This window comes from Amphiura filiformis, chromosome 8 (genome assembly GCF_039555335.1).
Source record: "Amphiura filiformis chromosome 8, Afil_fr2py, whole genome shotgun sequence".
Classification (NCBI taxonomy): domain Eukaryota; kingdom Metazoa; phylum Echinodermata; class Ophiuroidea; order Amphilepidida; family Amphiuridae; genus Amphiura; species Amphiura filiformis.
In genome coordinates, this window is record NC_092635.1 from 20,408,422 (window position 1) to 20,436,416 (window position 27,995).

Consider the following 27,995-nt stretch of genomic DNA (forward strand, 5'->3'; position numbering starts at 1 on the left):
TTCCTCCTCCTCCTCCTCCTCCTCCTCCTCCTCTTCCTCCTCTTCCCCCTTCTACTCCTCCTTCTTGTGATTATCATAGTCATCATCATCATCACCATAGTCATCATTACTATCATTGTCATCATCAGTAGCAGCATCATAATCACCATCATTGTCATCATCAATTATTCTATAATTTCACAATGTTTGTTGTGTTTTAACAAAAATTTAAAAATTCTTAGTTTTGGAATATAACGTAGCATATCTAACTTCTCAAATAATAGTAGACATGTGCCTGTGTGTACCACTTCTAAAACAACTAGCATTATCCAAATCTTAAGTTCTTCTTCAAATCCCTGCCCCAAACACAAACACTTGTGGTTCAAAGTAAGTAATACAACAATATATTTGGGGGGAAAGTAATAAATCGATAATTATTTTCTGTAGGAACAAGAGAAAATAATTATGTTTATTATTTTTAACATTCGTACCTAGAATTAACAGATTCAAAACAATCTCTAGAAACCCAGTTTATCAATATTAAAATCCTATTTGCAGATTTCATAAGATCATATTGCTGAGAATCTTTATTTACTGACGTACGGTGCGACATTAAATTGTGACGCCGTAAGCTGGATGAGCAATCGGCAGGTCAGGGACCTGTTCAGTTGTCCCCAAAAATCGAACTTTAAGGACATCTTTCTAATGATGATTTGCTTCAAAAACAAGCCATTAAGCTGAAAGAAGTAAACAGTGATGATGTACCCATATAGTTAGCAATTTATAAATATAGAATATGAAAATATTTGTAATATATTGTCAAAAATATGCACAGTAGTATTATGTACTTGAAAAAATTATTTCACGATCAAGGTTCTAGAAACACCGATTGTGCATTATCTCTTGTACAAGCGAATATAGATCGGCGTTGTACGTACGAAAACGTACGACGAATCCCCAAAGCAGCAAGCCGGCTGCCCGGCCCGCACTACAATGCCGTATTGCATTTTAAAGGGCAAAAAAACCCTTCATTTAATTTTGGTATTTGTCGCATCTCGATTTTGTTTTGCTCCGTTACCATATTGCACACTTCTACACGTCTAGCATCTTGAAAATGTACCTTGGAATGTCACATGGAGCTCCATTTGGATGCAGTACTGCAAAATGTGTGATGTTTTTTCCGAGATAATTCTTCAGCTCTGCAGTGTTATCTACTGAAGACAGCACAGTTGAGTTCAACAATGTACTACGATATTATGCTGCTGGCTTTCACACGTATTAGGACGTGCTGATATTTAGAAATAAAATCACGGAGTTTAACGTAATTGACGGACTGACAGACCAACCGACGGACGGCTGGACAGAAATGAATCAAGTGGACAATTATAGAACTAGTACTGACTTTAACACGGAAAATACATAAAATTCAATCTGATTAAAATAAATATATATTTAAGTTGAGACATGGATGGCCCCGAGAAGAATGGGTCTGTGAATGGAGCTTGTGAAGCAGGAACTGTGAATGGAGGAGGTCTGCATAGAGCAAAGTCATGCCACAGGTATGTATAGTCATTTAACACTATCGTTTCATCTATTGTTTTATTTCTATTATTTTGTGGAGGTGTGGGTTGTTTGCTTTTGTATTTTAAATTGTTCTTTTGTTCATATAAAAACCCGAGATAAATCCTCGTCAGTTTTTAGAGAGCACAATAATGTAGGCTACCATAGAGTCAGGGTATAATATAGGCCTACTTTACAAATTGAACTACATAGCATCATGCTTGGAATGAAGGTATGTTGATTTACGAATAATATTAAAGGCCCATTCGATGATAATAAATTAGAATAGTGTATAAACTGTTTAAAAGTGAAGGACAAATTGTCATTAGGTATTTTGGAAATACAAAGTTATATTGATATTTAACAGTCCCCGAAGTAAACTCCATAAATCTAATGATATGTTAAAGTTTATATATAGCTGGGTGGAAAAGCCTTCCATCATTTAAAAATTTTGACCTTTCGTATTTATAAGATACACATGTTTTCCTAAAAGACCTAAAATTCCCGGTTACATACAATATACGTAGACCTATCATTAGATTTATAAAGTTTACTTCGAGAACTATTAAATGTCAAAAATATCAAATTTTAATAATTTGTCATAAACTTTGTATTATATCGCGAATTTCAACAAATTATAACTTAGCAAATCGCTGAATAGGTCTTAAATGAGCCTAAACCACTCTAAATAATTCCACGTACATGTACATGCACTCACACTGTTCCAATATATGTGCTCACACATGCTCATCTGTCAGTACACAGTTCTATAACCTCAATATATTCGTACACTCATAAAATGACCTCTGAATATGCTGGGTACACAAATTCATAGTTCTCAACTTGAGGTCAACTCTTGAGCTGTAATTATTAAATGAGGTGTTATTAAATTGGCTCAGTTGCCGTCATAATATGCCATTTTGTCAGTGTGATAGCTACAGAAGCTTTTTATTCAATAGCTGCCTTATATGAAATTGTGTCTGATCGATACAGATGTCATTAATATGTAAATTGTATAATTATATTATGATAAAAAGTATTAAAATAAAATTTCAAAAATGATTTATTTTTATAAATTTTTAAACAGTCCAAATCAGTATACTATATATTAGCCCTGGACCCAGTGCCGTGACCGCTTCGCGGCCTCGCCGGGCGCGCTTCGCGCGCCCTCTCGGCCGCTTCGCGGCCTCCTTGGGCGCGCTTTGCGCGGCCTCATAGTCCGAGGAACTGAGCCAGTTCTAACTATATATAGCAACTTGATTTTGTATCATGACAACTGAGGTGATATTTTGAATTATGTGTTTTATTAAAGTTACCTGCGAATTAGGAGATACTAAATTAACTCTCAAGTTCAACCTATGATAAATCTTTGAAATATATAATCGTATATTGAAGGGTAATGCTGTGGCTGCATAATGTCAATTTATATGCACTTATTTACATAGTGATTTTTTTAAAGTGCATATTCATTAATTAACCATAATTGTTAATGGGGTAGTTGAACCCCAATAAATCATGGAAGCTTAATTGATACTATAGGTCTATTTGTGATTTTAAGGTAATTTTTGTTTAAATATTAGTTTGTACAAACTATAAAGTCATTTTCAGAGTTAATGTGCTGCTTTCTGCATGTTTGAGGCTTGCATTTTGATTTCAAATTATATATTACATGACAGTGCTTTGAAACATAAGTAATTTAAAATAAAAATGCATTTTACAATTCATTTGAATTATTAAAATCATCATGTTTTTAAATAGTACACGTATCACAAGACAGTAAATGGGCTAATATCTCCATGGTTTTTGAAATATATATATATATACTCCCGGTTAACCATCTTCCCTGTTTTATTTTATTGTCAAAATATTGCTTCTGAAATAGGCATTACAATCAATTGTTTAAAAATTATATGCCATCTTTTTAAATGACAATGTACTCTAATTTTTAGAACTCATTTATGTATATAAAGCAGTATACTATACTGTTGATATAATTCTGTCTATTTTTGTTTATTATTATTACAAATACATTTGGATTTATCATTAATTTCATATCACTCAAGTAAATCAACAAAAGTAATTCTGACAATGATATTACGTAATTACACAGATTCTAGGTCGGATCACGCAATGCAAGAATACAATACAAATATTTTTTTTATAAATTATCGTGAAATAAAATTAATCATGGTCAAATTACAAATTTTAGAAAAGTGATATTACGTAATTATAGAGATTCTAGGTCGGATCACACAATGCAATAATACAATACAAATATTTTGTTATAAAATTAATCATGGTCAAATTACAAATTTTAGAAATAATTACGTAATTATAGAGATTCTAAGTTGGATCACTCAACACCAACACAGCAATTAAGAATACAATACAAATAATTTTCGAATTATCGTAAAATTAAATTTATTATGATCAATTGTTACAAAATTAGTTAGATCTCACTCTCTTAAATACCTCGTTGGAAATATTATTCCTTTGTATTTTTATGGGTAAAACTATATTTTGTCAATAATATAAGCACTTTAAAATGTTTCATTATTATTTTGGATTCTTCTTCTAACGGTATGTCTACATGGCCATGCAGCCTTGAAGTGAAATTTAAAACGGTGGTAAATACCATGCTTGATTACATTCCTGTCTTACGTTAATCAACCGTGTCTCAAAATATGATGAAAATTACACATGTCGATGATGGCAACCAAATATTATCCCAACTATACATTAAAATGGCATACCTTCAATACTCGAACACGCATATAGACAGCAAGGAACCTGTGTTTCGCGTTCGAAATATCATGTGAAACTCCTCGTATGTTTAGAAAAGGGTAAAAGTATGTTATATATTGAATGTGATTTTCCAGATGTTAAGATGACAATAAAAACGCATACAACGATACATTTTCATGTATCTATGGATGTACATTCATAACGCAACACCCGCACAATTAATCATTAATTATGTTGAGAACAAATTATGTTTGTTTTATTTTATATATAAAATAAATGTGATGTTAAACAGTTGAAGTGAATAGTTGAATGTACTCAACGAAAGTAACCTGTAAATGCTGTTACCAGGTAATTTTTGAGAGGAAATCCAGAGACGGGAAAGTCTGCATTGACATTGATGACGATTAAGATGATGATGATAGTAAATGCTGCTGCTAGTGATTATGATGATGATGAGGAGGATGATGTTGATGTGAATGTTATGTTGATGATGATTCTGATGATTACGACGGTGATGATGATGATGATGATGATGACGTCGACGACGACGACGACGACGACGACGATGATGATGATAATGATGACGATGATGATGATGATGATGATGATGATGATGATGATGACGATGCTGATGATGATGATATGGAAGAGAATAACGATCTGTTTTATTCTAAGAAATTTCTTTTTCACCTATACCCTATTTATACATCACAAATAATATTCACGTAAATAACAAATAACAAACCTGTAGATTTTCAATCGACGTCTATGGATGTATCAATAACCTTTCAAAGATTTACTGGCCCTTATTAAATTGGAAAGAAAATAGTACTAATTTCCAAAATCAGGCTAACTGGATCAGATTCAATTTCGTTACTGCCAGAAGCAAATGCTTATATGTATAGGTAAATACACACGCTAAATTGAAAACGTATCCAGTTATTTTCACCGTTTCAAATCTGATGCCTCATGGATGCGATACTGACCTTTTCAATGATATGTGGGGTATATTACATGTGTGGGGTGCGTTTGTATCTGTTCCCAAACGAGGACACCCAGCCCTGGTACCCAGCAGATTTTCACTGCAGAAACGAGGACCATCTTTGGAGTTTTTAGGTATTGTAACTGAAAAACAAATAAACAGGGGAAAAGTATTGGACTTCAAAATCAAATATATGGTACATCTATTATGCTTCGATTGTCGGTACAACATCTTGCATTAAAACAATATTCCACCTGAACGAGATGATATGTTGGAACGAAGTTACAGCAGCACGAGACACTGCTGATGGTTAAAGTCTTTGCCTCTGGTTGAGCATAGACAGTTTTTTGAGTTTATATACTTTTCTATGGGGTTGACCCATAATTTTCATGTCAAAAAGGGGGGCCCTGAAATGTTTGAGATCTGAAAAGCGGGGCCCGAAAAAGTTAAAAGTTTTGCGATGAATTTTTTTTTTGCATCAGCTCCCCCCTAACAAGTGTTTGTGAACGGTCCCTTACTTCATTACAGTCGGTTTCGATCAGGGTATAGAGCCCAATTGTTGGCTACACTTGTCTAGTCCTGTAAAAATGCCCAGACCCGTTTATATCTATACCACTTCACCAGGTTACGTGTGCCTGATCGGCGAAGTTTCGTCAGCGTCATGCATCTCCTAGATTTCAGCTGTTAATGCCCAGGTATTCTTGACAAAAAAATACAAAAAACAGACACAGAATGGCATGGAAGTTTAAAGAATTATTGTAAAAGATTTACAAAGTAAACAGCTGACACCGAAGAGTAGTTCATAGACCACACCCTCTCCATATTTCCTCAAAACTTTTGAATTTTTAAAAATGTTGCTATAGTATACAAGAACTTCGCCTTCGGGTGACACTGCGGGTCTCTCGGTCTTGAGAAAAGAAAAGCTGTCTTTGGCACTGCACTGGATTTGTGGTAGAATTACAAAGAAAAAATAACTTCCATATGGGCATGTAGATATGAATTTTCCATGCATCTTATACATTCAGGGTCTATTTTGAGCACTTTGAAAACAAGTACAAGGTTCAATGTCTCGTTTGAATTTTAATTGCAACCGATTCATCATTTTGTTCTGTTCTTTATTGGAATAGTACACAGCTGAAGACCTATCGATCCATTCCGACCGACCAGACAATTCAGTACCATTTTATTATAGAGTCCAGCTCCCTAAATTGTTATCTTTATCCATAAAATGTGTTTAAAACCTGGGTTCTAATGCTCATGCAAAGGCCTCAGACCTTCACGTTATCATTTTAGAGCAGCTGGTTTTGAATAATTAAATTTTATAAAAAAAAATCTTTTTGACATTTCTAAGAATGTTTTAATATTATAAATTTAGAGTCTATTGGGCAAGGTTAGCAGAACAGTAACAAGTGGTTAATGAATAAGAAGGCTTGCTATTTATTTAGAAAGATAAAATTAAACATACCCATTACCAATTCCATGTTGTCCAAATTACCTAGGAAACGACCAACGTAGTTTTAGTTTTAGTTTTAGAGAATTCCTTGAAACGTCGATATAGCTATAGGTTGGTCACGAAAATGTATTGTAGCCCCAGAAATGTAGGGTATTAAAACCATGCAGGAGATGGAAGAAGAAAAGGAAGAGAAAAAGGAAGATACCAGAAGAAAAAAAAGGCGATTAAAGAAGAATAATAAACTGGGTGAAAGTGATAAAGAAAACTACGTATAGCAGAGAGGTCACGTGGTTTTGAGGTTCTCGTGCAACATTTTTGGACAAAGCTTTTAGTGTTTAGTTTTAGTTGCAAGAGTTAAATGTACTTAGTATCTATATACAGACTATGATCTTTTCATTTTACACAACAGCAGAAGTCATTTCTGAAAGATGACATGGGTTGAGAAATTTGGGCATTTTTTAACGAAAAATGTCAATTTTTAAAAATAGCTAAAATATCATTATTCTGTCCACTTTCGACAAATAAAATTCAATTTGATAAATCTAATCTACAAAGAGGCTACAGAACATTTAACGGTTCTATAAAGGGTTCTGAATTTGAAGGAACTTTTTGAGGATTCAAGAGGCTGCAGAACCTTTAACGGTTCTATAAAGGGTGCTGAATTTGAAGGAACTTTTTGAGGATTCAAGAGGCTGCAGAACCTTTAACGGTTCTATAAAGGGTTCTGAATTTGAAGGAACTTTTTGAGGATTCAAGAGGCTGCAGAACCTTTAACGGTTCTATTACTTCTATAAAGGGTGCTGAATTTGAAGGAACTTTTTGAGGATTCAATTGCTCCTTTTGGAACTTTTTTCTAAGCATGGCAGAGTTGAAAATCTGTCAGTTCATTAACCCTATTCCACTGTGACCCTATTCTTACTGAATACCCTACTTTGACGACACAGGGTCACGGTGTCAAATCATGTTGGAAATTATGGTAGTCGAGTCAGGAAACATATTATTAAGAATGATTTTGATAGTATCAAAACGATGCGTTATAAGGTGAATGTCTGTGAAGTCAGACCTTTTCTTGGACCAGGTGAACATCATTGCATTTCTTTTATATAGGTCAAAGGGGTCAGATCATCCAAAAACAGGATCATGTATAGGCGATCATGTATAGTTGGCAAGAAGCACTTGGTCATTGTATTGGGCTTATCACCGGAAGCAGAGAATCTTCGTGATTTTTGGAGATATTTACCAGGAAGTTCAAATTGACCTCCCATGCATCGCTGGACCATGTAGATAGTTTGTATAGGCACACAGGGTCACAATAATGAGATAATTATGCATTAATTAACACATTAGCCGACCATACATGTATGAAATGATAATTTTTCCAAGTGGTTATGGTGTTGCAATATCTGTCATAAATAAATTTTAAAAAATTAAGCAATATTGTCTTTTAAATCTGCATACCGGTTCAAGCAAATATACCAGTATATATAGCTGATATGCATGTTACCAGTTGGTAAATTTTATCCAGCATTCATTTATGCATTCCGATGTTTTATTATGATTTTATTGTCATTTTAATTGTTATTTGGTTCCGAATATATTTGTTGTATTGTTTAAATGTAAAGCGCTTTGGACAAATTGCAAAAAGCGCTGTATAAATGCCGATATTTATTATCCTATTTACATATTTATTAATCCTTATCATTATGCTAATGTTTATTATTGTACATTGAGTTATAAGTGGACTTATGGTATTATAATAGGCCTATTCTTTTAGACGACCATTTCGGTAATTCCCATTTCCCAAAACAAAAGCCTGGGCTGTAAATCCCAATAGCTGTATTAACACTTCTTTTAAAAACACGTTTTAGCCAAATTGTTATTATTATCTACATTTTGTAAAATGTTACTTTTCATGTTGTTTTATGTGTTGCGAGCGTGGATGATGATATAGTCATTCGCACTCTTTTAAAAAAATGCTTTTAATCCTGCCACGTGTAAATGAAATGTACTTTATCGAATTTGTCTATTATATTATTTGCCGGCATGCTCTGTAAAATCATCACGTTTGAGTTTTATTTATCTTTTTTATTTTTGTATTTTTTTTGTTCTGTCATGTTCTTGAACATGGTAGTTCTTAATTTTTTCTTGTACTTATTGTTGTAAAAATAAAGTCATTCGTATGTTATCGAAAGCAACATATCTTGGCATTTATAATGAGGACTTACTTGGGAAGGATTCGGCACATCAGACAAGTACTCTAGCTCACAGATAAAGTCATGTTGGAGCCCCATTTGCGTGCGCTTCTTCTGAGCGATTAATCGCGCGATTGTGGTATAAATTGGGCTCAGAACTCAGACAAGCATTGGCAGTCATTTTGAGCACTCATTCTGCATTAAACTAGGACTGGGTGGTAACGATGCAGTCGTTGTCCAGAATTCAGGATGCATTTTCATTATTTCGAAATTTAAAACCAATTCCATATCAAGGGTCCCTGGACCCTAGATAGCTGTGTATAGTTCATTAACCTGAAACTTCTCAACTGGATGCCTGTCTTCTTTTAAGTAAATGTACACTAAAATGGTTTACAGGTAAATTGTAAATTATGTCAGGAATGTCGTGAATTCATTGCAAATAGGTGGTCATATATAAACACACTTGAGTAACACTTAAATATAATGTTCACTAATTTTGAACACTAACGCACAAACTCCTGAACGCCAGTTATAATACGTTTGTAAAATTTGAGTGGTAATAAACGTGTTCAATTCAAATGAGTGCGTTAGTGTTAAAATTAGTGTATATTTCAGTGGTTTATTAAGTGTTACTCAAAGGTGTTTATATACATGATATATGTTTTTGCAGTGTTGTATGTGTCGCTGTTGTTGGTCGTCGTTGTTGTTCTCGAAGTTCCTTCAATCCGGCAAACTGAATCTTACAGTCTAGTTTCATGTTCTCGATACTTTGTATTACTGAAACAACATAGCAATTTGTAACAATTCGCAAGATAAATGGGTTATAAAATAATATTCGGATTCCATCACACGCCTGGACAGATGTACTCTCTAAACCTCGTGATTATATAATTTTCACAGTCTGTTCATTACGGTATGTTGCATTTGCACGTTGTCCTTTTATGCCCTTTTATAAATAATGTGGTCTTATAAAGCGTGTGTGATGAACATTCAAAATGTGCATCGTAGCTATCTACCCGTAGACAGCGAACAGCAGGTGATTGCTGTTACGCTATTGCATTATAAATAGTCTGCTTGCTGCTAAATGAAGCGCACAATATAAACAAACCCCCGTAAAATATTATGACATTTAAACACCATATGTATGTAAAGAAATGCAGGTATGCTACATGCCAGTGTGTTTAAGTTTAAAAACTTCACAATTTAATACCAGATTTATTTTTTGTGTAACAAGCGTGTTTCATATTTTCGTGCATGCGTTACGTGTACCTTTCTTCAAAGTGCAAAGTGAACCGCTCATTAATGTATAATGACTGACAGCTTGCTGATCACATAAATGACACAGTTGTAGAAATTGGCTATCACAAAAGACAAATCACGACAACAAGGTCATTATTATTGATAATTAGCTCAATTACAGCCATATTATGATAGGCTTAATTATCGTCCCAGATGGGTCATTTAGCAATGTTACAGTCACGTATTTTTACAAGCCGACGACGGATGTCGGCTTGTTCTGTCTCTTCTCAATTCTTCTTTACAAGCCGACGACGGATGTCGGCTTGTTCTGTCTCTTCTCAATTCTTCTTCTTTACACAGCCGTGACGTTAGTCACGGCTGTGTCTTTTTTCTTACAGGTTCTTTACACAGCCGTGACGTTAGTCACGGCTGTGTCTTTTTCTCTTACAGGTTCTTTCTTCTTTCTTTCTTCTGCCGACCACTACATTTGCTCTAGCACTTACATGCTTGTACCGATTTTGACCTAACTTGGTCACAACCATCATTGACCATGCCCTTACATGTCATATGAAATTCGTGGGGTCAAAGGTCAAGCAGGGGGTCATAGGGGTCAAAAACGTGATTTCAACTCAAAATGCTTCTTCTCTCACAGATTACGTAGGAGAGTGACACCACTTGCACACATGCATTGTTATTATCCAGTGTCTATGGGGTCCTCACAGATTTGGGGTCAAAGGTCATTAAGGGGTCACTTCCGGTATAAAACGAAAAACCTTCAAAATTTTTATTTGCTAAGAAAAACATAGGACAGTAACGGTATGTTCACAAATAAATTGTAGTTACTCTGTGCATATGTGGTATTTTTTTTATTTAGGGTCAAATGTCATTAAGGGGCTACATCCGATATAAAACGAAATTCCTTTAAAATGCTTCTTCTTCCACAAATTACGTATGACAGTGACGCCACTTGCACACATGCATTGTTATTACCCAGTGTCTATGGGGTCCTCACAAATTTGGAATCAAAGGTCATTAAGGGGTCACTTCCGGTATAAAACGAAAAACCTTCAAAATTTTTTATTTGCTAAGAAAAACATTGGAGGGTGATGGTATATTCACACGTGAATTGTGTTTACCTATTGTACATGTGGTATTTTTTTTTTTTTTTTCAAAGGTCATTAAGGGGTCACTTCCGGTCTGAGACGAAAAACCTTCAAAATGCCCCTTTCTGCCACAACATAGCAAAGTGGTGCCACTTGGACCCATACATTGACATTAGCCAATGTCTATGGGCGTTTTATATATTTTGAGGTCAAAGGTCATTAAGGCGTCAAAACACGGCTGTGTTCGTGGTCTTAGACCACAGCTAAGTCTAGTTCTTACACAGCCGTGACGTTAGTCACGGCTGTGTCTTTTTTCTTACAGGTTCTTTCTTCTTTCTTTCTTTACACAGCCGTGACGTTAGTCACGGCTGTGTCTTTTTTCTTACAGGTTCTTTCTTCTTCTTCTTCTTCTGCCGACCACTACATTTGCTCTAGCACTTACATGCGTACACCGATTTTAACCTAACTTGGTCACAACCATCATTGACCATGCCCCTACATGTCATATGAAACTCGTGGGGTCAAAGGTCACGCAGGGGTCATAGGGGTCAAAAACGTGATTTCAACTCAAAATGCTTCTTCTCTCACAGATTACGTAGGACAGTGACACCACTTGCACACATGCATTGTTATTATCCAGTGTCTATGGGGTCCTCACCGATTTGGGGTCAAAGGTCATTAAGGGGTCACTTCCGGTATAAAACGAAAAACCTTCAACATTTTTTATTTGCTAAGAAAAACATAGGACAGTAACGGTATGTTCACACATAAATTGTAGTTACCCTGTGTATATGTGGTATTTTTTATTTAGGGTCAAAGGTCATTAAGGGGCCACTTCCGGTATAAAACGAAATACCTTTAAAATGCTTCTTCTCCCACAAATTACGTAGGACAGTGACACCACTTGCACACATGCATTGTTATTACCCAGTGTCTATGGGGTCCTCACAGATTTGGGGTCAAAGGTCATTAAGGGGTCACTTCCGGTATAAAACGAGAAACCTTCAAAATTTTTTATTTGCTAAGAAAAACATAGGACAGTAACGGTATGTTCACACATGAATTGTGGTTACCCAATTCATATGTGGTATTTTTTTATTTGGGGTCAAAGGTCATTGAGGGGTCACTTCCGGTCTGAGACGAAAAACCTTCAAAATGCCCCTTCTGCCACAAATAACATTGCAAAGTGGTGCCACGTGCACCCATACATTGACATTAGCCACTGTCTATGGGCGTTTTTATATATTTTGGGGTCAAAGGTCATTAAGGGGTCACAACACGGCTGTGTTCGTGGTCTTAGACCACAGCTAAGTCTAGTTCTTTCTTCTTCTTTCTGCCGACCACTACATTTGCTCTAGCACTTACATGCTTGTACCGATTTTGACCTAACTTGGTCACAACCATCATTGACCATGCCCCTACATGTCACATGAAACTCGTGGGGTCAAAGGTCACGCTAGGGTCATAGGGGTCAAAAACGTGATTTCAACTCAAAATGCTTCTTCTCCTACAGATTACGTATGACGGTGACCCCACTTGCACATATGCATTGCTATTACCCAGTGTCTATGGGGTCCTCACAGATTTGGGGTCAAAGGTCATTAAGGGGTCACTTCCGGTATAAAACGAAAAACCTTCAAAATTTTTTATTTGCTAAGAAAAACATAGGACAGTAACGGTATGTTCACACATAAATTGTAGTTACCCTGTGTATATGTGGTATTTTTTATTTAGGGTCAAAGGTCATTAAGGGGCCACTTCCGGTACAAAACGAAATACCTTTAAAATGCTTCTTCTCCCACAAATTACGTAGGACAGTAACACCACTTGCATACATGCATTGTTATTACCCAGTGTATATGGGGTCCTCACAGATTTGGGGTCAAAGGTCATTAAGGGGTCACTTCCGGTATAAAACGAAAAACCTTCAATTTTTTTATTTGCTAAGAAAAACATAGGACAGTAACGGTATGTTCACACATGAATTGTGGGTACCCAATTATATGTGGTATTTTTTATTTGGGGTCAAATGTCATTAAGGGGTCACTTCCGGTCTGAGACGAAAAACCTTCAAAATGCCCCTTCTGCCACAAGTAACAGCAAAGTGGTGCCACATGCACCCATGCATTGACATTAGCCAATGTCTATGACCGTTTTCATATATTTTGGGGTCAAAGGTCATTAGGGGTAACAACACGGCTGTGTTCGTGGGTTAGACCACAGCTTAGTCTAGTTACACAGCCGTGACGTTAGTCACGGCTGTGTCTTTTTCTTACAGGTTCTTTACACAGCCGTGACGTTAGTCACGGCTGTGTCTTTTTTCTTACAGGTTCTTTCTTTCTTTCTGCCGACCACTACATTTGCTCTAGCACTCACATGCTTTCACCGATTAGGACCTAACTTGGTCACAATCATCATTGACCATGCCCCTACATGTCACATGAAACTCGCGGGGTCAAAGGTCACGCTGGGGTCATAGGGGTCAAAAACGTGATTTCAACTCAAAATGCTTCTTCTCCTACAGATTACGTATGACGGTGACCCCACTTGCACACATGCATTACTATTACCCAGTGTCTATGGGGTCCTCACAGATTTGGGGTCAAAGGTCATTAAGGGGTCACTTCCGGTATAAAACGAAAAACCTTCAAAAATTTTTATTTGCTAAGAAAAACATAGGACAGTAACGGTATGTTCACACATAAATTGTAATTACCCTGTGTATATGTGGTATTTTTGTATTTAGGGTCAAAGGTCATTAAGGGGCCACTTCCGGTACAAAACGAAATACCTTTAAAATGCTTCTTCTCCCACAAATTACGTAGGACAGTAACACCACTTGCATACATGCATTGTTATTATCCAGTGTCTATGGGGTCCTCACAGATTTGGGGTCAAAGGTCATTAAGGGGTCACTTCCGGTATAAAACGAAAAACCGTCAAAAAATTTTACTTGCTAAGAAAAACATAGGACAGTAACGGTATGTTCACACATGAATTGTGGATACCCAATTCATATGTGGTATTTTTTTATTTGGGGTCAAACGTCATTAAGGGGTCACTTCCGGTATAAAACGAAAAACCGTCAAAATTTTTTATTTGCTAAGAAAAACATAGGACAGTAACGGTATGTTCACACATGAATTGTGGGTACTCAATTCATATGTGGTATTTTTTATTTGGGGTCAAATGTCATTAAGGGGTCACTTCCGGTCTGAGACGAAAAACCTTCAAAATGCCCCTTCTGCCACAAGTAACATAGCAAAGTGGTGCCACATGCACCCATGCATTGACATTAGCCTATGTCTATGGCCGTTTTCATATATTTTGGGGTCATAAGGTCATTAGGGGTAACAACACGGCTGTGTTCGTGGGTTAGACCACAGCTTAGTCTAGTTCTTCTTTCTTTCTTCTTTCTTTCTTCTTTCTTTCTTCTTTCTGCCGACCACTACATTTGCTCTAGCACTTACATGCTTACACCGATTTTGACCTAACTTTGTCACCACCATCATTGACCATGCCCCTACATGTCATATGAAACTCGTGGGGTCAAAGGTCACGCAGGGGTCATAGGGGTCAAAAACGTGATTTCAACTCAAAATGCTTCTTCTCTCACAGATTACGTAGGACAGTGACACCACTTGCACACATGCATTGTTATTATCTTGTGTCTATGGGGTCCTCACAGATTTGGTGTCAAAGGTCATTAAGGGGTCACTTCCGGTATAAAACGAAAAAACTTCAATTTTTTTTATTTGCTAAGAAAAACATAGGACAGTAACGGTATGTTCACACATAAATTGTAGTTACCCTGTGTATATGTGGTATTTTTTAATTTAGGGTCAAAGGTCATTAAGGGGCCACTTCCGGTATACAACGAAATACCTTTAAAATGCTTCTTCTCCCACAAATTACGTAGAACAGTAACACCACTTGCATACATGCATTGTTATTACCCAGTGTCTATGGGGTCCTCACAGATTTGGGGTCAAAGGTCATTAAGGGGTCACTTCCGGTATAAAACGAAAAACCTTCATTTTTTTGTATTTGCTAAGAAAATCATAGGACAGTAACGGTATGTTCACACATGAATTGTGGGTACCCAATTCATATGTGGTATTTTTTTTATTTGGGGTCAAATGTCATTAAGGGGTCACTTCCGGTATAAAACGAAAAACCGTCAAAATGTTTTATTTGCTTAGAAAAACATAGGACAGTAACGGTATGTTCACACATGAATTGTGGGTACCCAATTGATATGTGGTATTTTTTTATATGGGGTCAAATGTCATTAAGGGGTCACTTCCGGTCTGAGACGAAAAACCTTCAAAATGCCCCTTCTGCCACAAGTAACATAGCAAAGTGGTGCTACATGCACCCATGCATTGACATTAGCCAATGTCTATGGCCGTTTTCATATATTTTGGGGTCAAAGGTCGTTAGGGATAACAACACGGCTGTGTTCGTGGGTTAGACCACAGCTTAGTCTAGTTACACAGCCGTGACATTGGTCACGGCTGTGTCTTTTTTCTTACAGGTTCTTTCTTCTTTCTTCTTTACACAGCCGTGACGTTAGTCACGGCTGTGTCTTTTTTCTTACAGGTTCTTTCTTCTTTCTTTCTTCTTTCTTCTTCTTTCTGCCGACCACTTCATTTGCTCTAGCACTTACATGCTTACACCGATTTTGACCTAACTTGGTCATAACCATCATTGACCATGCCCCTACATGTCGTATGAAACTCGTGGGGTCAAAGGTCACGCAGGGGTCATAGGGGTCAAAAACGTGATTTCAACTCAAAATGCTTCATCTCTCACAGATTACATAGGACGGTGACACCACTTGCACACATGAATTGTTATTATCCCGTGTCTATGGGGTCCTCACAGATTTGGGGTCAAAGGTCATTAAAGGGTCACTTCCGGTATAAAACGAAAAATCTTCAAAAATTTTTATTTGCTAAGAAAAACATAGGACAGTAACGGTATGTTCACACATAAATTGTAGTTACCCTGTGTATATGTGGTATTTTTTATTTAGGGTCAAAGGTCATTAAGGGCCACTTCCGGTATAAAACGAAATACCTTTAAAATGCTTCTTCTCCGACAAATTACGTAGGACAGTGACAGCACTTGCACACATGCATTGTTATTACCCAGTGTCTATGGGGTCCTCACATATTTGGGGTCAAAGGTCATTAAGGGGTCACTTCCGGTATAAAACGAAAAACCTTCAAAATTTTTTATTTGCTAAGAAAAACATAGGACAGTAACGGTATGTTCACACATACATTGTAGTTACCCTGTGTATATGTGGTATTTTTTTATTAAGTGTCAAAGGTCATTAAGGGGCCACTTCCGGTACAAAACGAAATACCTTTTAAATGCTTCTTCTCCCACAAATTACGTAGGACAGTAACACCACTTGCATACATGCATTGTTATTACCCAGTGTCTATGGGGTCCTCACAGATTTGGGGTCAAAGGTCATTAAGGGGTCACTTCCGGTATAAAAACGAAAAACCTTCAATTTTTTTTTTATTTGCTAAGAAAAACATAGGACAGTAACGGTATGTTCACACATGAATTATGGGTACCCAATTCATATGTGGTATTTTTTTATTTGGGGTCAAATGTCATTAAGGGGTCACTTCCGGTCTGAGACGAAAACCTTCAAAATGCCCCTTCTGCCACAAGTAACATAGCAAAGTGGTGCCACATGCACCCATGCATTGACATTAGCCAATGTCTTTGGCCGTTTTCATATATTTTGTGGTCAAAGGTCATTAGGGGTAACAACACGGCTGTGTTCGTGGGTTAGACCACAGCTTAGTCTAGTTACACAGCCGTGACGTTAGTCACGGCTGTGTCTTTTTTCTTACAGGTTCTTTCTTCTTTCTTTCTTCTTCTTTCTGCCGACCACTACATTTGCTCTAGCACTTACATGCTTGCACCGATTTTGACCTAACTTGGTCACAACCATCATTGACCATGCCCCTACATGTCATATGAAACTCGTGGGGTCAAAGGTCACGCAGGGGTCATAGGGGTCAAAACGTGTTTTCAACGCAAAATGCTTCTTCTCCTACAGATTACGTAGGACAGTGACACCACTTGCACACTTGCATTGTTATTACCCAGTGTCTATAGGGTCCTCACAGATTTGGGGTCAAAGGTCATTAAGGGGTCACTTCCGGTATAAAACGAAAAACTTTCAATTTTTTTTATTTGCTAAGAAAAACGTAGGGCAGTAACGGTATGTTCACACGTAGATTGTAGTTACCCTGTGTATATGTGGTATTTTTTATTTACGGTCAAAGGTCATTAAGGGCCACTTCCGGTATAAAACGAAATACCTTTAAAATGCTTCTTCTCCCATAAATTACGTAGGATAGTGACACCACTTGCACACATGCATTGTTATTGCCTAGTGTCTATGGGGTCCTCACAGATTTGGGGTCAAAGGTCATTAAGGGGTCACTTCCGGTATAAAACGAAAACCTTCAAAAATTTTATTTGCTAAGAAAAACATAGGACAGTAACGGTATGTTCACACATGAATTGTTGTTACCCAATTCATATGTGGTATTTGTTTATTTGGGGTCAAATGTCATTAAGGGGTTACTTCCGGTCTGAGACGAAAAACCTTCAAAATACCCCTTTTTTCACATGTAACATAGCAAAGTGGTGTTACGTGCACCCATGCATTGACATTAGCCAATGTCTATGGCCGTTTTCATATATGTTGGGGTCAAAGGTCATTAGGGGTAACAACACGGCTGTGTTCGTGGGTTAGACCACAGCTTAGTCTAGTTCTTTCTTCTTCTTTCTGCCGACCACTACATTTGCTCTAGCACTTACATGCTTACACCGATTTTGACCTAGCTTGGTCACAACCATCATTGACCATGCCCCTACATGTCATATGAAACTCGTGGGGTCAAAGGTCACGCAGGGGTCATAGGGGTCAAAAACGTGATTTCAACTCAAAATGCTTCTTCTCTCACAGATTACGTAGGACAGTGACACCACTTGCACACATGCATTGTAATTATCCAGTGTCTATGGGGTCCTCACAGATTTGGGGTCAAAGGTCATTAAGGGGTCACTTCCGGTATAAAACGAAAAAATTTCAATTTTTTTTATTTGCTAAGAAAAACATAGGACAGTAACGGTATGTTCACACATAAATTGTAGTTACCCTGTGTATATGTGGTATTTTTTTTATTTAGGGTCAAAGGTCATTAAGGGGCCACTTCCGGTACAAAACGAAATACCTTTAAAATGCTTCTTCTCCCACAAATTACGTCGGACAGTAACACCACTTGCATACATGCATTGTTATTATCCAGTGTCTATGGGGTCCTCACAGATTTGGGGTCAAAGGTCATTAAGGGGTCACTTCCGGTATAAAACGAAAAACCGTCAAAAAAATTTATTTGCTAAGAAAAACATAGGACAGTAACGGTATGTTCACACATGAATTGTGGGTACCCAATTCATATGTGGTATTTTCTTATTTGGGTCAAATGTCATTAAGGGGTCACTTCCGGTCTGAGACGAAAAACCTTCAAAATGCCCTTCTGTCACAAGTAACATAGCAAAGTGGTGCCACATGCACCCATGCATTGACATTAGCCAATGTCTATGGCCGTTTTCATATATTTTGGGGTCAAAGGTCATTAGGGGTAACAACACGGCTGTGTTCGTGGGTTAGACCACAGCTTAGTCTAGTTACACAGCCGTGACGTTAGTCACGGCTGTGTCTTTTTTCTTACAGGTTCTTTCTTTCTTTCTTCTTTCTTTCTGCCGACCACTACATTTGCTCTAGCACTTACATGCTTGTACCGATTTTGACCTTACTTGGTCACAACCATCATTGACCATGCCCCTACATGTCATATGAAACTCGTGGGGTCAAAGGTCAAGCAGGGGTCATAGGGGTCAAAAACGTGATTTCAACTCAAAATGCTTCTTCTCTCACAGATTACGTAGGAGAGTGACACCACTTGCACACATGCATTGTTATTATCCAGTGTCTATGGGGTCCTCACAGATTTGGGGTCAAAGGTCATTAAGGGGTCACTTCCGGTATAAAACGAAAAACCTTCAAAAATTTTTATTTGCTAAGAAAAACATAGGACAGTAACGGTATGTTCACAAATAAATTGTAGTTACTCTGTGCATATGTGGTATTTTTTATTTAGGGTCAAATGTCATTAAGGGGCTACTTCCGGTATAAAACGAAATTCCTTTAAAATGCTTCTTCTCCCACAAATTACGTATGACAGTGACGCCACTTGCACACATGCATTGTTATTACCCAGTGTCTATGGGGTCCTCACAAATTTGGAATCAAAGGTCATTAAGGGGTCACTTCCGGTATAAAACGAAAAACCTTCAAAAAATTTTATTTGCTAAGAAAAACATTGGAGGGTGATGGTATATTCACACGTGAATTGTGTTTACATATTGTACACGTGGTATTTTTTCATTTGGGGTCAAAGGTCATTAAGGGGTCACTTCCGGTCTGAGACGAAAAACCTTCAAAATGCCCCTTTCTGCCACAAATAACATAGCAAAGTGGTGCCACTTGGACCCATACATTGACATTAGCCAATGTCTATGGGCGTTTTATATATTTTGAGGTCAAAGGTCATTAAGGCGTCAAAACACGGCTGTGTTCGTGGTCTTAGACCACAGCTAAGTCTAGTTCTTCTTCTTTCTGCCGACCACTACATTTGCTCTAGCACTTACATGCTTACACCGATTTTGACCTAACTTGGTCACAACCATCATTGACCATGCCCCTACATGTCATATGAAACTCGTGGGGTCAAAGGTCATGCAGGGGTCATAGGGGTCAAAAGCGTGATTTCAACTCAAAATGCTTCTTCTCTCACAGATTACGTAGGACAGTGACACCACTTGCACACATGCATTGTTATTATCCAGTGTCTATGGGGTCCTCACAGATTTGGGGTCAAAGGTCATTAAGGGGTCACTTCCGGTATAAAACGAAAAAAACTTCAAAATTTTTTATTTGCTAAGAAAAACATAGGACAGTAAAGGTATGTTCACACATAAATTGTAGTTACCCTGTGTATATGTGGTATTTTTTTTTATTTAGTGTCAAAGGTCATTGAGGGGCCACTTCCGGTATAAAACGAAATACCTTTAAAATGCTTCTCTCATAAATTACGTAGGACAGTGACACCACTTGCACACCTGAATTGTTATTACCAAGTGTCTATGGGGTCCTCGCAGATTTGGGGTCAAAGGTCTAAAAGGGGTCACTTCCGGTATAAAACGAAAAACCTTCAAAATTTTTTTATTTGCTAAGAAAAACATAGGACTGTAACGGTATGTTCACACATGAATAGTGGTTACCCAATTCATACGTGGTATTTTTTATTTGGGGTCAAAGGTCATTAAGGGGTCAATTCCGGTTTTATACGAAAAACCTTCAAAATGCCCCTTCTGCCACAAATAACATAGCAAAGTTGTGCCAGGTGCACCCATGCATTGCCATTAGCCAATGTCTATGGGCGTTTTCATATATTTTGGGGTTAAAGGTCATTAGGGGTCAAAACACGGCTGTGTTCGTGGTCTTAGACCACAGCTAAGTCTAGTTACACAGCCGTGACGTTAGTCACGGCTGTGTCTTTTTTCTTACAGGTTCTTTCTTTCTTTCTTCTTTCTTCTGCCGACCACTACATTTGCTCTAGCACTTACATTCTTGCACCGATTTTGGCCTAACTTGGTCACAATGATCATTGACCATGACCCTACATGTCATATGAAACTCGTGGGGTCAAAGGTCACGCAGGGGTCATAGAGGTCAAAAACGTGATTTCAACTCAAAATGCTTCTTCTCTCACAGATTACGTAGGAGAGTGACACCACTTGCACACATGCATTGTTATTAGCCAGTGTCTATGGGGTCCTCACAGATTTGGGGTCAAAGGTCATTAAGGGGTCACTTCCGGGATAAAACGAAAAACCTTCAAAAATTTTTATTTGCTAAGAAAACATAGGACAGTAACGGTATGTTCACAAATAAATTGTAGTTACTCTGTGCATTTGTGGTATTTTTTCATTTAGGGTCAAAGGTCATTAAGGGGCTACTTCCGGTATAAAACGAAATTCCTTTAAAATGCTTCTTCTTCCACAAATTACGTATGACAGTGACGCCACTTGCACACATGCATTGTTATTACCCAGTGTCTATGGGGTCCTCACAAATTTGGAATCAAAGGTCATTAAGGGGTCACTTCCGGTATAAAACGAAAAACCTTCAAAATTTTTTATTTGCTAAGAAAAACATTGGAGGGTGATGGTATATTCACACGTAAATTGTGTTTACCTATTGTACATGTGGTATTTTTTCATTTGGGGTCAAAGGTCATTAAGGGGTCACTTCCGGTCTGAGACGAAAAACCTTCAAAATGCCCCTTTCTGCCACAAATAACATAGCAAAGTGGTGCCACTTGCACCCATACATTGACATTAGCCAATGTCTATGGGCGTTATATATATTTTGTGGTCAAAGGTCATTAAGGCGTCAAAACACGGCTGTGTTCGTGGTCTTAGACCACAGCTAAGTCTAGTTCTTCTTCTTTCTTCTGCCGACCACTACATTTGCTCTAGCACTTACATGCTTGCACCGATTTTGGCCTTACTTGGTCACAATGATCATTGACCATGCCCCTACATGTCATATGAAACTCGTGGGGTCAAAGGTCAAACAGGGGTCATAGGGGTCAAAAACGTGATTTCAACTCAAAATGCTTCTTCTCTCACAGATTACGTAGGAGAGTGACACCACTTGCACACATGCATTGTTATTAGCCAGTGTCTATGGGGTCCTCACAGATTTGGGGTCAAAGGTCATTAAGGGGTCACTTCCGGTATAAAACGAAAAACCTTCAAAAAATTTTATTTGCTAAGAAAAACATAGGACAGTAACGGTATGTTCACAAATAAATTGTAGTTACTCTGTGCATTTGTGGTATTTTTTCATTTAGGGTCAAATGTCATTAAGGGGCTACTTCCGGTATAAAACGAAATTCCTTTAAAATGCTTCTTCTTCCACAAATTACGTATGACAGTGACGCCACTTGCACACATGCATTGTTATTACCCAGTGTCTATAGGGTCCTCACAAATTTGGAATCAAAGGTCATTAAGGGGTCACTTCCGGTATAAAACGAAAAACCTTCAAAAATTTTTATTTGCTAAGAAAAACATTGGAGGGTGTTGGTATATTCACACGTAAATTGTGTTTACCTATTGTACATGTGGTATTTTTTCATTTGGGGTCAAAGGTCATTAAGGGGTCACTTCCGGTCTGAGACGAAAAACCTTCAAAATGCCCCTTTCTGCCACAAATAACATAGCAAAGTGGTGCCACTTGCACCCATACATTGACATTAGCCAATGTCTATGGGCGTTTTATATATTTTGAGGTCAAAGGTCATTAAGGCGTCAAAACACGGCTGTGTTCGTGGTCTTAGACCACAGCTAAGTCTAGTTCTTCTTTCTTCTGGCAACCTCGTGACATTTTGCGTGAATTGCCACGTTTCGCCCTAGCTCTCTTATGCTTCGACAGATTTCAACCATACTTGAGCCAAATGACCACTGGACTAGGCCAAACCTTCCATTTGACTTTGACCTTGCTGTGACCTTTGACCTAGCTATAATGGTCAAAAGTGTGATTTCACAAAAATGCTACTCCTTCCACAAATTTCATGCAATGATCATGTGACTCATGCATATGAATCAACATGTGGCAGTGCTTAAAACTTCCTAAAAAGAATTGAGGTCAAAGGTCATTAAGGGGGTCATTTCCGGTCTGAAAGCTAAAAATATTCAAAAAATCACTGTCTTTACAAAATATATAGCAGAGAGTCGCCATTAGCACACATGCATTGCTACTAGCCAGGGTCTTTAGGATGCCTACAGGTTTGGGGTCAAAGGTCATTAAGGGGTTACTTCCGGTCAAAAACAAAAAATGTTCAAAAAAATTTTATCTCAAAATGTAAACAGACCAGAATAATATAACCAACATACATGAATTAGTGTTCCCTGATGTATGCATGGTATTTTTATTTTGGGGGTCAAAGGTCATTAAGGGGTCACTTCCTGTTTTTAGCTGAATAACTTCAAGAATTTTTATCTCAAGAACTGAACATGTTAGAATTTTTTAATTAAAATTGGAACAATGCATTTTGTCGGTGTACATAAGGTTTTTTTTTTACATTGAGGTCAAAGGTCATTAAAGGGGTCAAAAGGTCAATCAAAAATTTTCAAAAATCAAAATCCATGTATAAGTTCCGATTAAGCTGAAATTCACCAGGAATATTTCTTATGACATCCTAAGCACAGTGCAAGAGCAGTTGACCCCATCCGTAACCCAGGGGTCAAGTTATAGGGGTCAAATTGCGGCTTGTATTCAGCGTCTGTTGACTCTAGTTCTAATCATTTCTGAATGATGATGCATCAGTATAACAAATATCAGACTGACCGAAAAAGATTTTTAATAGGTCCTACCTTAAAATTTAAATGCATTATTTACCAGTTAAGCATGTCTATGTTTAATATAAAACTGCATAAGATCTATGCAGTTTTATATTTAATTTAATATTTAATAATTTAATGTCTAATTATATTGCAGTGGATGTTGGTATTTGGAGCTTAAGAATTCAGAACATTTTAAGCAATATTAAACATTTTGCCCTTTCTTTAAAACGAGCAAGCAGCGTCTGTATATAACATTATTATCGGGACTGTCTATATATCATATAATATTACATTGTATAATAACTGTGTCACTGACGGGCTGCATTACAAACATGAAATGAAATAGCTATAAGCATACGAATATCAAGAAAATGCGAACAGAACATTATGTTATATAATTCTATCAGTTCTTATACGACCGATTGCTGCATTATACCGATGTCAACACATTTGTTTGCAAGCGACGGTTATAATTATATGCGAGGTATATGTGTACTATTACATACTCCCTATTCAAGAAAAATACAACATTAATATTTTTGGATTAACAAAATATTATCCTGTTTTTCCAATAAGAAGGCCTAAATCCTAATCCTTTAGTTCTAACAAGCAATGAAAGTCAAAATTTAATACTTGTCAATTTTTGGAAATAACTGCCAAAAACATGTGTTTTGTGTTTTTCTTATACTGTCACAATTAATCATTGTACAAAGACTAATATTAAGTTATGCATTTTAATGTTTGGAAAAAATATCTAATCTATTTCATAACTAATTATCAAAAATAACATAAAATATTAAAATCATAAGCTATTCTCACCCTATACTCAAGTATATGCCAAGTCTTAGAATTTGTGACTACAATTGTAAAAAAAACGTGCAAAAGTGCATGTTTTTGGCCTATTTTCCCCCAAATTGAAAAAAATATTCAAATTTGAAAGTTAGAAACAACTAAAGGATTAGGATTTAGCTATATTTTTTTAATTCCAAAAAATTAGTGCTGTATTTTTTTTAGAATCACAAGTAGTAGTGTGTGGTTATAATTATCAAGAACAATATGTTGCATCGTTATCTAAACAAATTGCACATATAATTTCAGAGCTAGCCATGGAAACTAAAAGGCGCAAATGCTATCTTCAGTAGATAGCACAAAGGCATCTTATATGCATTTAATCATTATGTAGCTTAGTTATAATGAAAGTAAATGTTTATATTGAAAATATTTTAAATCTTCGCGTATTATAATAAAGTTCAAATATTAAGGCAGAAATCGCTGGCTTGGCTTTTTTTTTATTCGTCGGTGTCTTTGCGATGAATCACACACGAGGCCTGACCTGGCTTAGCCTGGGGATACAACACAGGAACAAACTCTCACAATTTTTTTTGCAATATTTATGATTTTTTTCCTTTTAAAAACAGATCTCACTTATTGATAACGATTGCCTTGATACAATTATGACGATTTGGGTGTGACATAATCGCAAATCTGAAAAACATTTGCATGATATATCGCGACATCTTATCTGTATTTTTCATGCAATGCATCTTTTTTTTTCAAAATGATAATTTTAGAATCCAAATGTTGATTTTTTTAACGAAATATAATTTGAGTAAATTGACACAACATATAACATTGCAGTGTACAAAATATAACATGTTGGGTGCATTAATTTGTAGCTACTTTGGTAAAAAATTATATATAAACAATAAACAACTTAAAAACAAAAATCCTTCAAATTTTGGAAAATTAAGTATACCTAAAAATATATAATTGGCACATTTTAAAAGCAAGCTGTAAAAAAAGGCTTGGAACTATCATAAAACATTGTGCAAACCAGTCGTAATGATTAAAGAAACACTGCAAATTAAACCATCATATTAATATACTATATCAGCATTTTCTGCAGAAGTGATCACTTGAGTCAAAACCAGGGGAGCTAAAATATACTCCGTATTTTCTCAGAAAATTTAACAAGAATTTGCATATGTAATGAGCAAACCCGTCGGGGTGCCGCGTGCCTGGGAATTAATTAACATAAAAGCTGTCAATCAGCGATTTGGTTGGCTTTCAATTGAGACTACCCTGGATTGTCTCTCATGGCCTGGCCAGACGGGAGTGTGTGTAACCTCGTGCTTAGTCTGTAGAATGAGACATTTTCAATGGGTTTTATTTTCACAGCATTTCAAATACAACGAACAAATGAATGAAAAATAGATAAATAAATAATAAATAAATAAATAAATAAATAAATAAATAAATAAATAAATAAATAAATAAATAAATAAATAAATAAATAAATAAATAAATAAATAAATAAGGAAAGAAAGAAAGAAAGAAATATTATTTTATCTTAAATTTATTTATTTATTTATTTATTTATTTATTTATTTATTTATTTATTTATTTATTTATTTATTTATTTATTTATTTATTTATTTATTTATTTATTTATTTATTATTTATTAAATTTTTTATTTTGTTTTGGTCTGCTAGAAGCAAATGTATATTAAATTTTGTATTTTGTTTGGTCTGATAGTGCTAGAAGCAAACGTATATATCAAATTCAAATTCAACTAAATGTGTGAAATTATTATTCGGGAAAAATGGGATAGAATATCGCATGTGTCATACAGCCGGCCGGTGCAATGTAGTGTAATTTCACTGCCATAACAGTTAGCAGCCTGCACAACCGATTCTTTAGAAATGCTTAGTCGCGCTGAAAGTCGATCGATACATGTTAAAATCAGCACAATTCAGAGATACACCTTTTTGCTATGAAATTAATTTTCTCGGTCAAATTTAAAGCAATATTTTTTTTTTCTTCAGTAATGTCAGTTAAAAACTTGGTGCTTGGATATACATTTTTTTTACAAATCCTGGTGTTAAAATTAAGCATCAAATTGTGTCTTTTAGTGTGATATTTTTGATTTTTATAGGCCTTCAGTTCGCACGCGAGCTTTTTACGGAATTCATTTTTAGCGTCTCAAACTAATATAGTTTGCTAAAGAAAGATATTTCCCACCTCTGTAAAGCACATCGTGTGGGTCTATATATTATAGTTTTGTTAGAATTTCCGTTTTTATTTTACTCTTTTCTCCTTCCTACTCCGAAAATGTCTAACTCAGTACTTTTATCTCGAGAGCAACCAACAGAAATAGTCGATATTTCCTTTGTTGTTTATCCAGGTCAATTTTCCATTGAAAGCAAATTGCCCGACCAGCGATTTGGTAGCCCAAATCCCCAATTGAGTGTTCTGGTTAAACATGATCAGTAGGAGCGCTATAGGCCTGGGAATTTCTTTGCTATATTGAAGTTCTAGCAACACTGTAGCCATGCCGGTATTCCTATTAAACCCAGGGATATCGATCCACAATGCTAGTATTAGCCTATAGATTTCACTCGTTGATTTTGAAAAATGGTCAGCCGGCAGTTAAAATAGTGAAATGAAAACGCAAATTCTGACAAAACTATGATATATCGCTCACGGTGATGTGCGTTAGAAAGTTGGGAAAAATCCTTCATTAGCGAACTATCTTACTTTGAAAAGCTAAAAGGTTGATCCAAAAAAGGCTCGCGGACAGAGTTTAAGCCTATCAAAATCGAAAATCTTACACTAAATGACTAAATTTCACGCCTAAGTTTAACACTAGAATTTGAAAAAAAAATACAGTATCAAGCACTACAATTTTTCCTGACATTTACTGAAAAAATGAAAATGATTGCTTTTCATTTGGCCGAGAAAATTAATTTTACATCGAAAAGGTGTAACTAAAAATTTAGCTCATTTCAACACCAAATTCGATCGTTTGTATTGCCTCATTAAATGACTGAGTGAGCCTTGCCAAACAAAAGAATCGGTTGTGCAGGCTGCTAACTGATAAGATTTAAATTAGGTTCCAAGAATTTCATATGCAAGGCATGTTCGTGCTCATTTACCTGCATTTGTAGATTTCAAGATGAAAATTAAATACAAACGTAAGTTTTTAGTATTTTACACATTTTTTTCTGCACTCAACATTGGCATTGTTGAGGTTAAATTATAAGCTTATGGGACCATATTGCACTGAGCTGGGTGGTAGGCTAGTATATGCATGGGAATCCCGGGAAAGAGTAGCTAATTATGTATGCACAAAAGGGAAAGTGTGTTCTTCTTGTATAGGTCTTCTTATAATTATTGTTGAGCTAGCTAGGGAATGGGGTGAACATATGGTTAAAATATTCAA

The 27,995-nt window shown here is 36.4% G+C and overlaps 1 protein-coding gene across 1 annotated transcript in view; it reads left to right on the forward strand.

Moving 5' to 3' along the window:
* Positions 1–895: 895 nt before the first annotated feature.
* LOC140158780 (uncharacterized) overlaps positions 896–27,995 on the forward strand; it is a 68,537-nt gene continuing 41,437 nt past the window's right edge. The window contains exon 1 of the mRNA XM_072181993.1: positions 896–1,538. Within this exon, the coding sequence (XP_072038094.1) occupies positions 1,444–1,538 (95 nt within the window). The 5' untranslated portion in view covers positions 896–1,443. The remainder of the gene's footprint in view (positions 1,539–27,995) is intronic.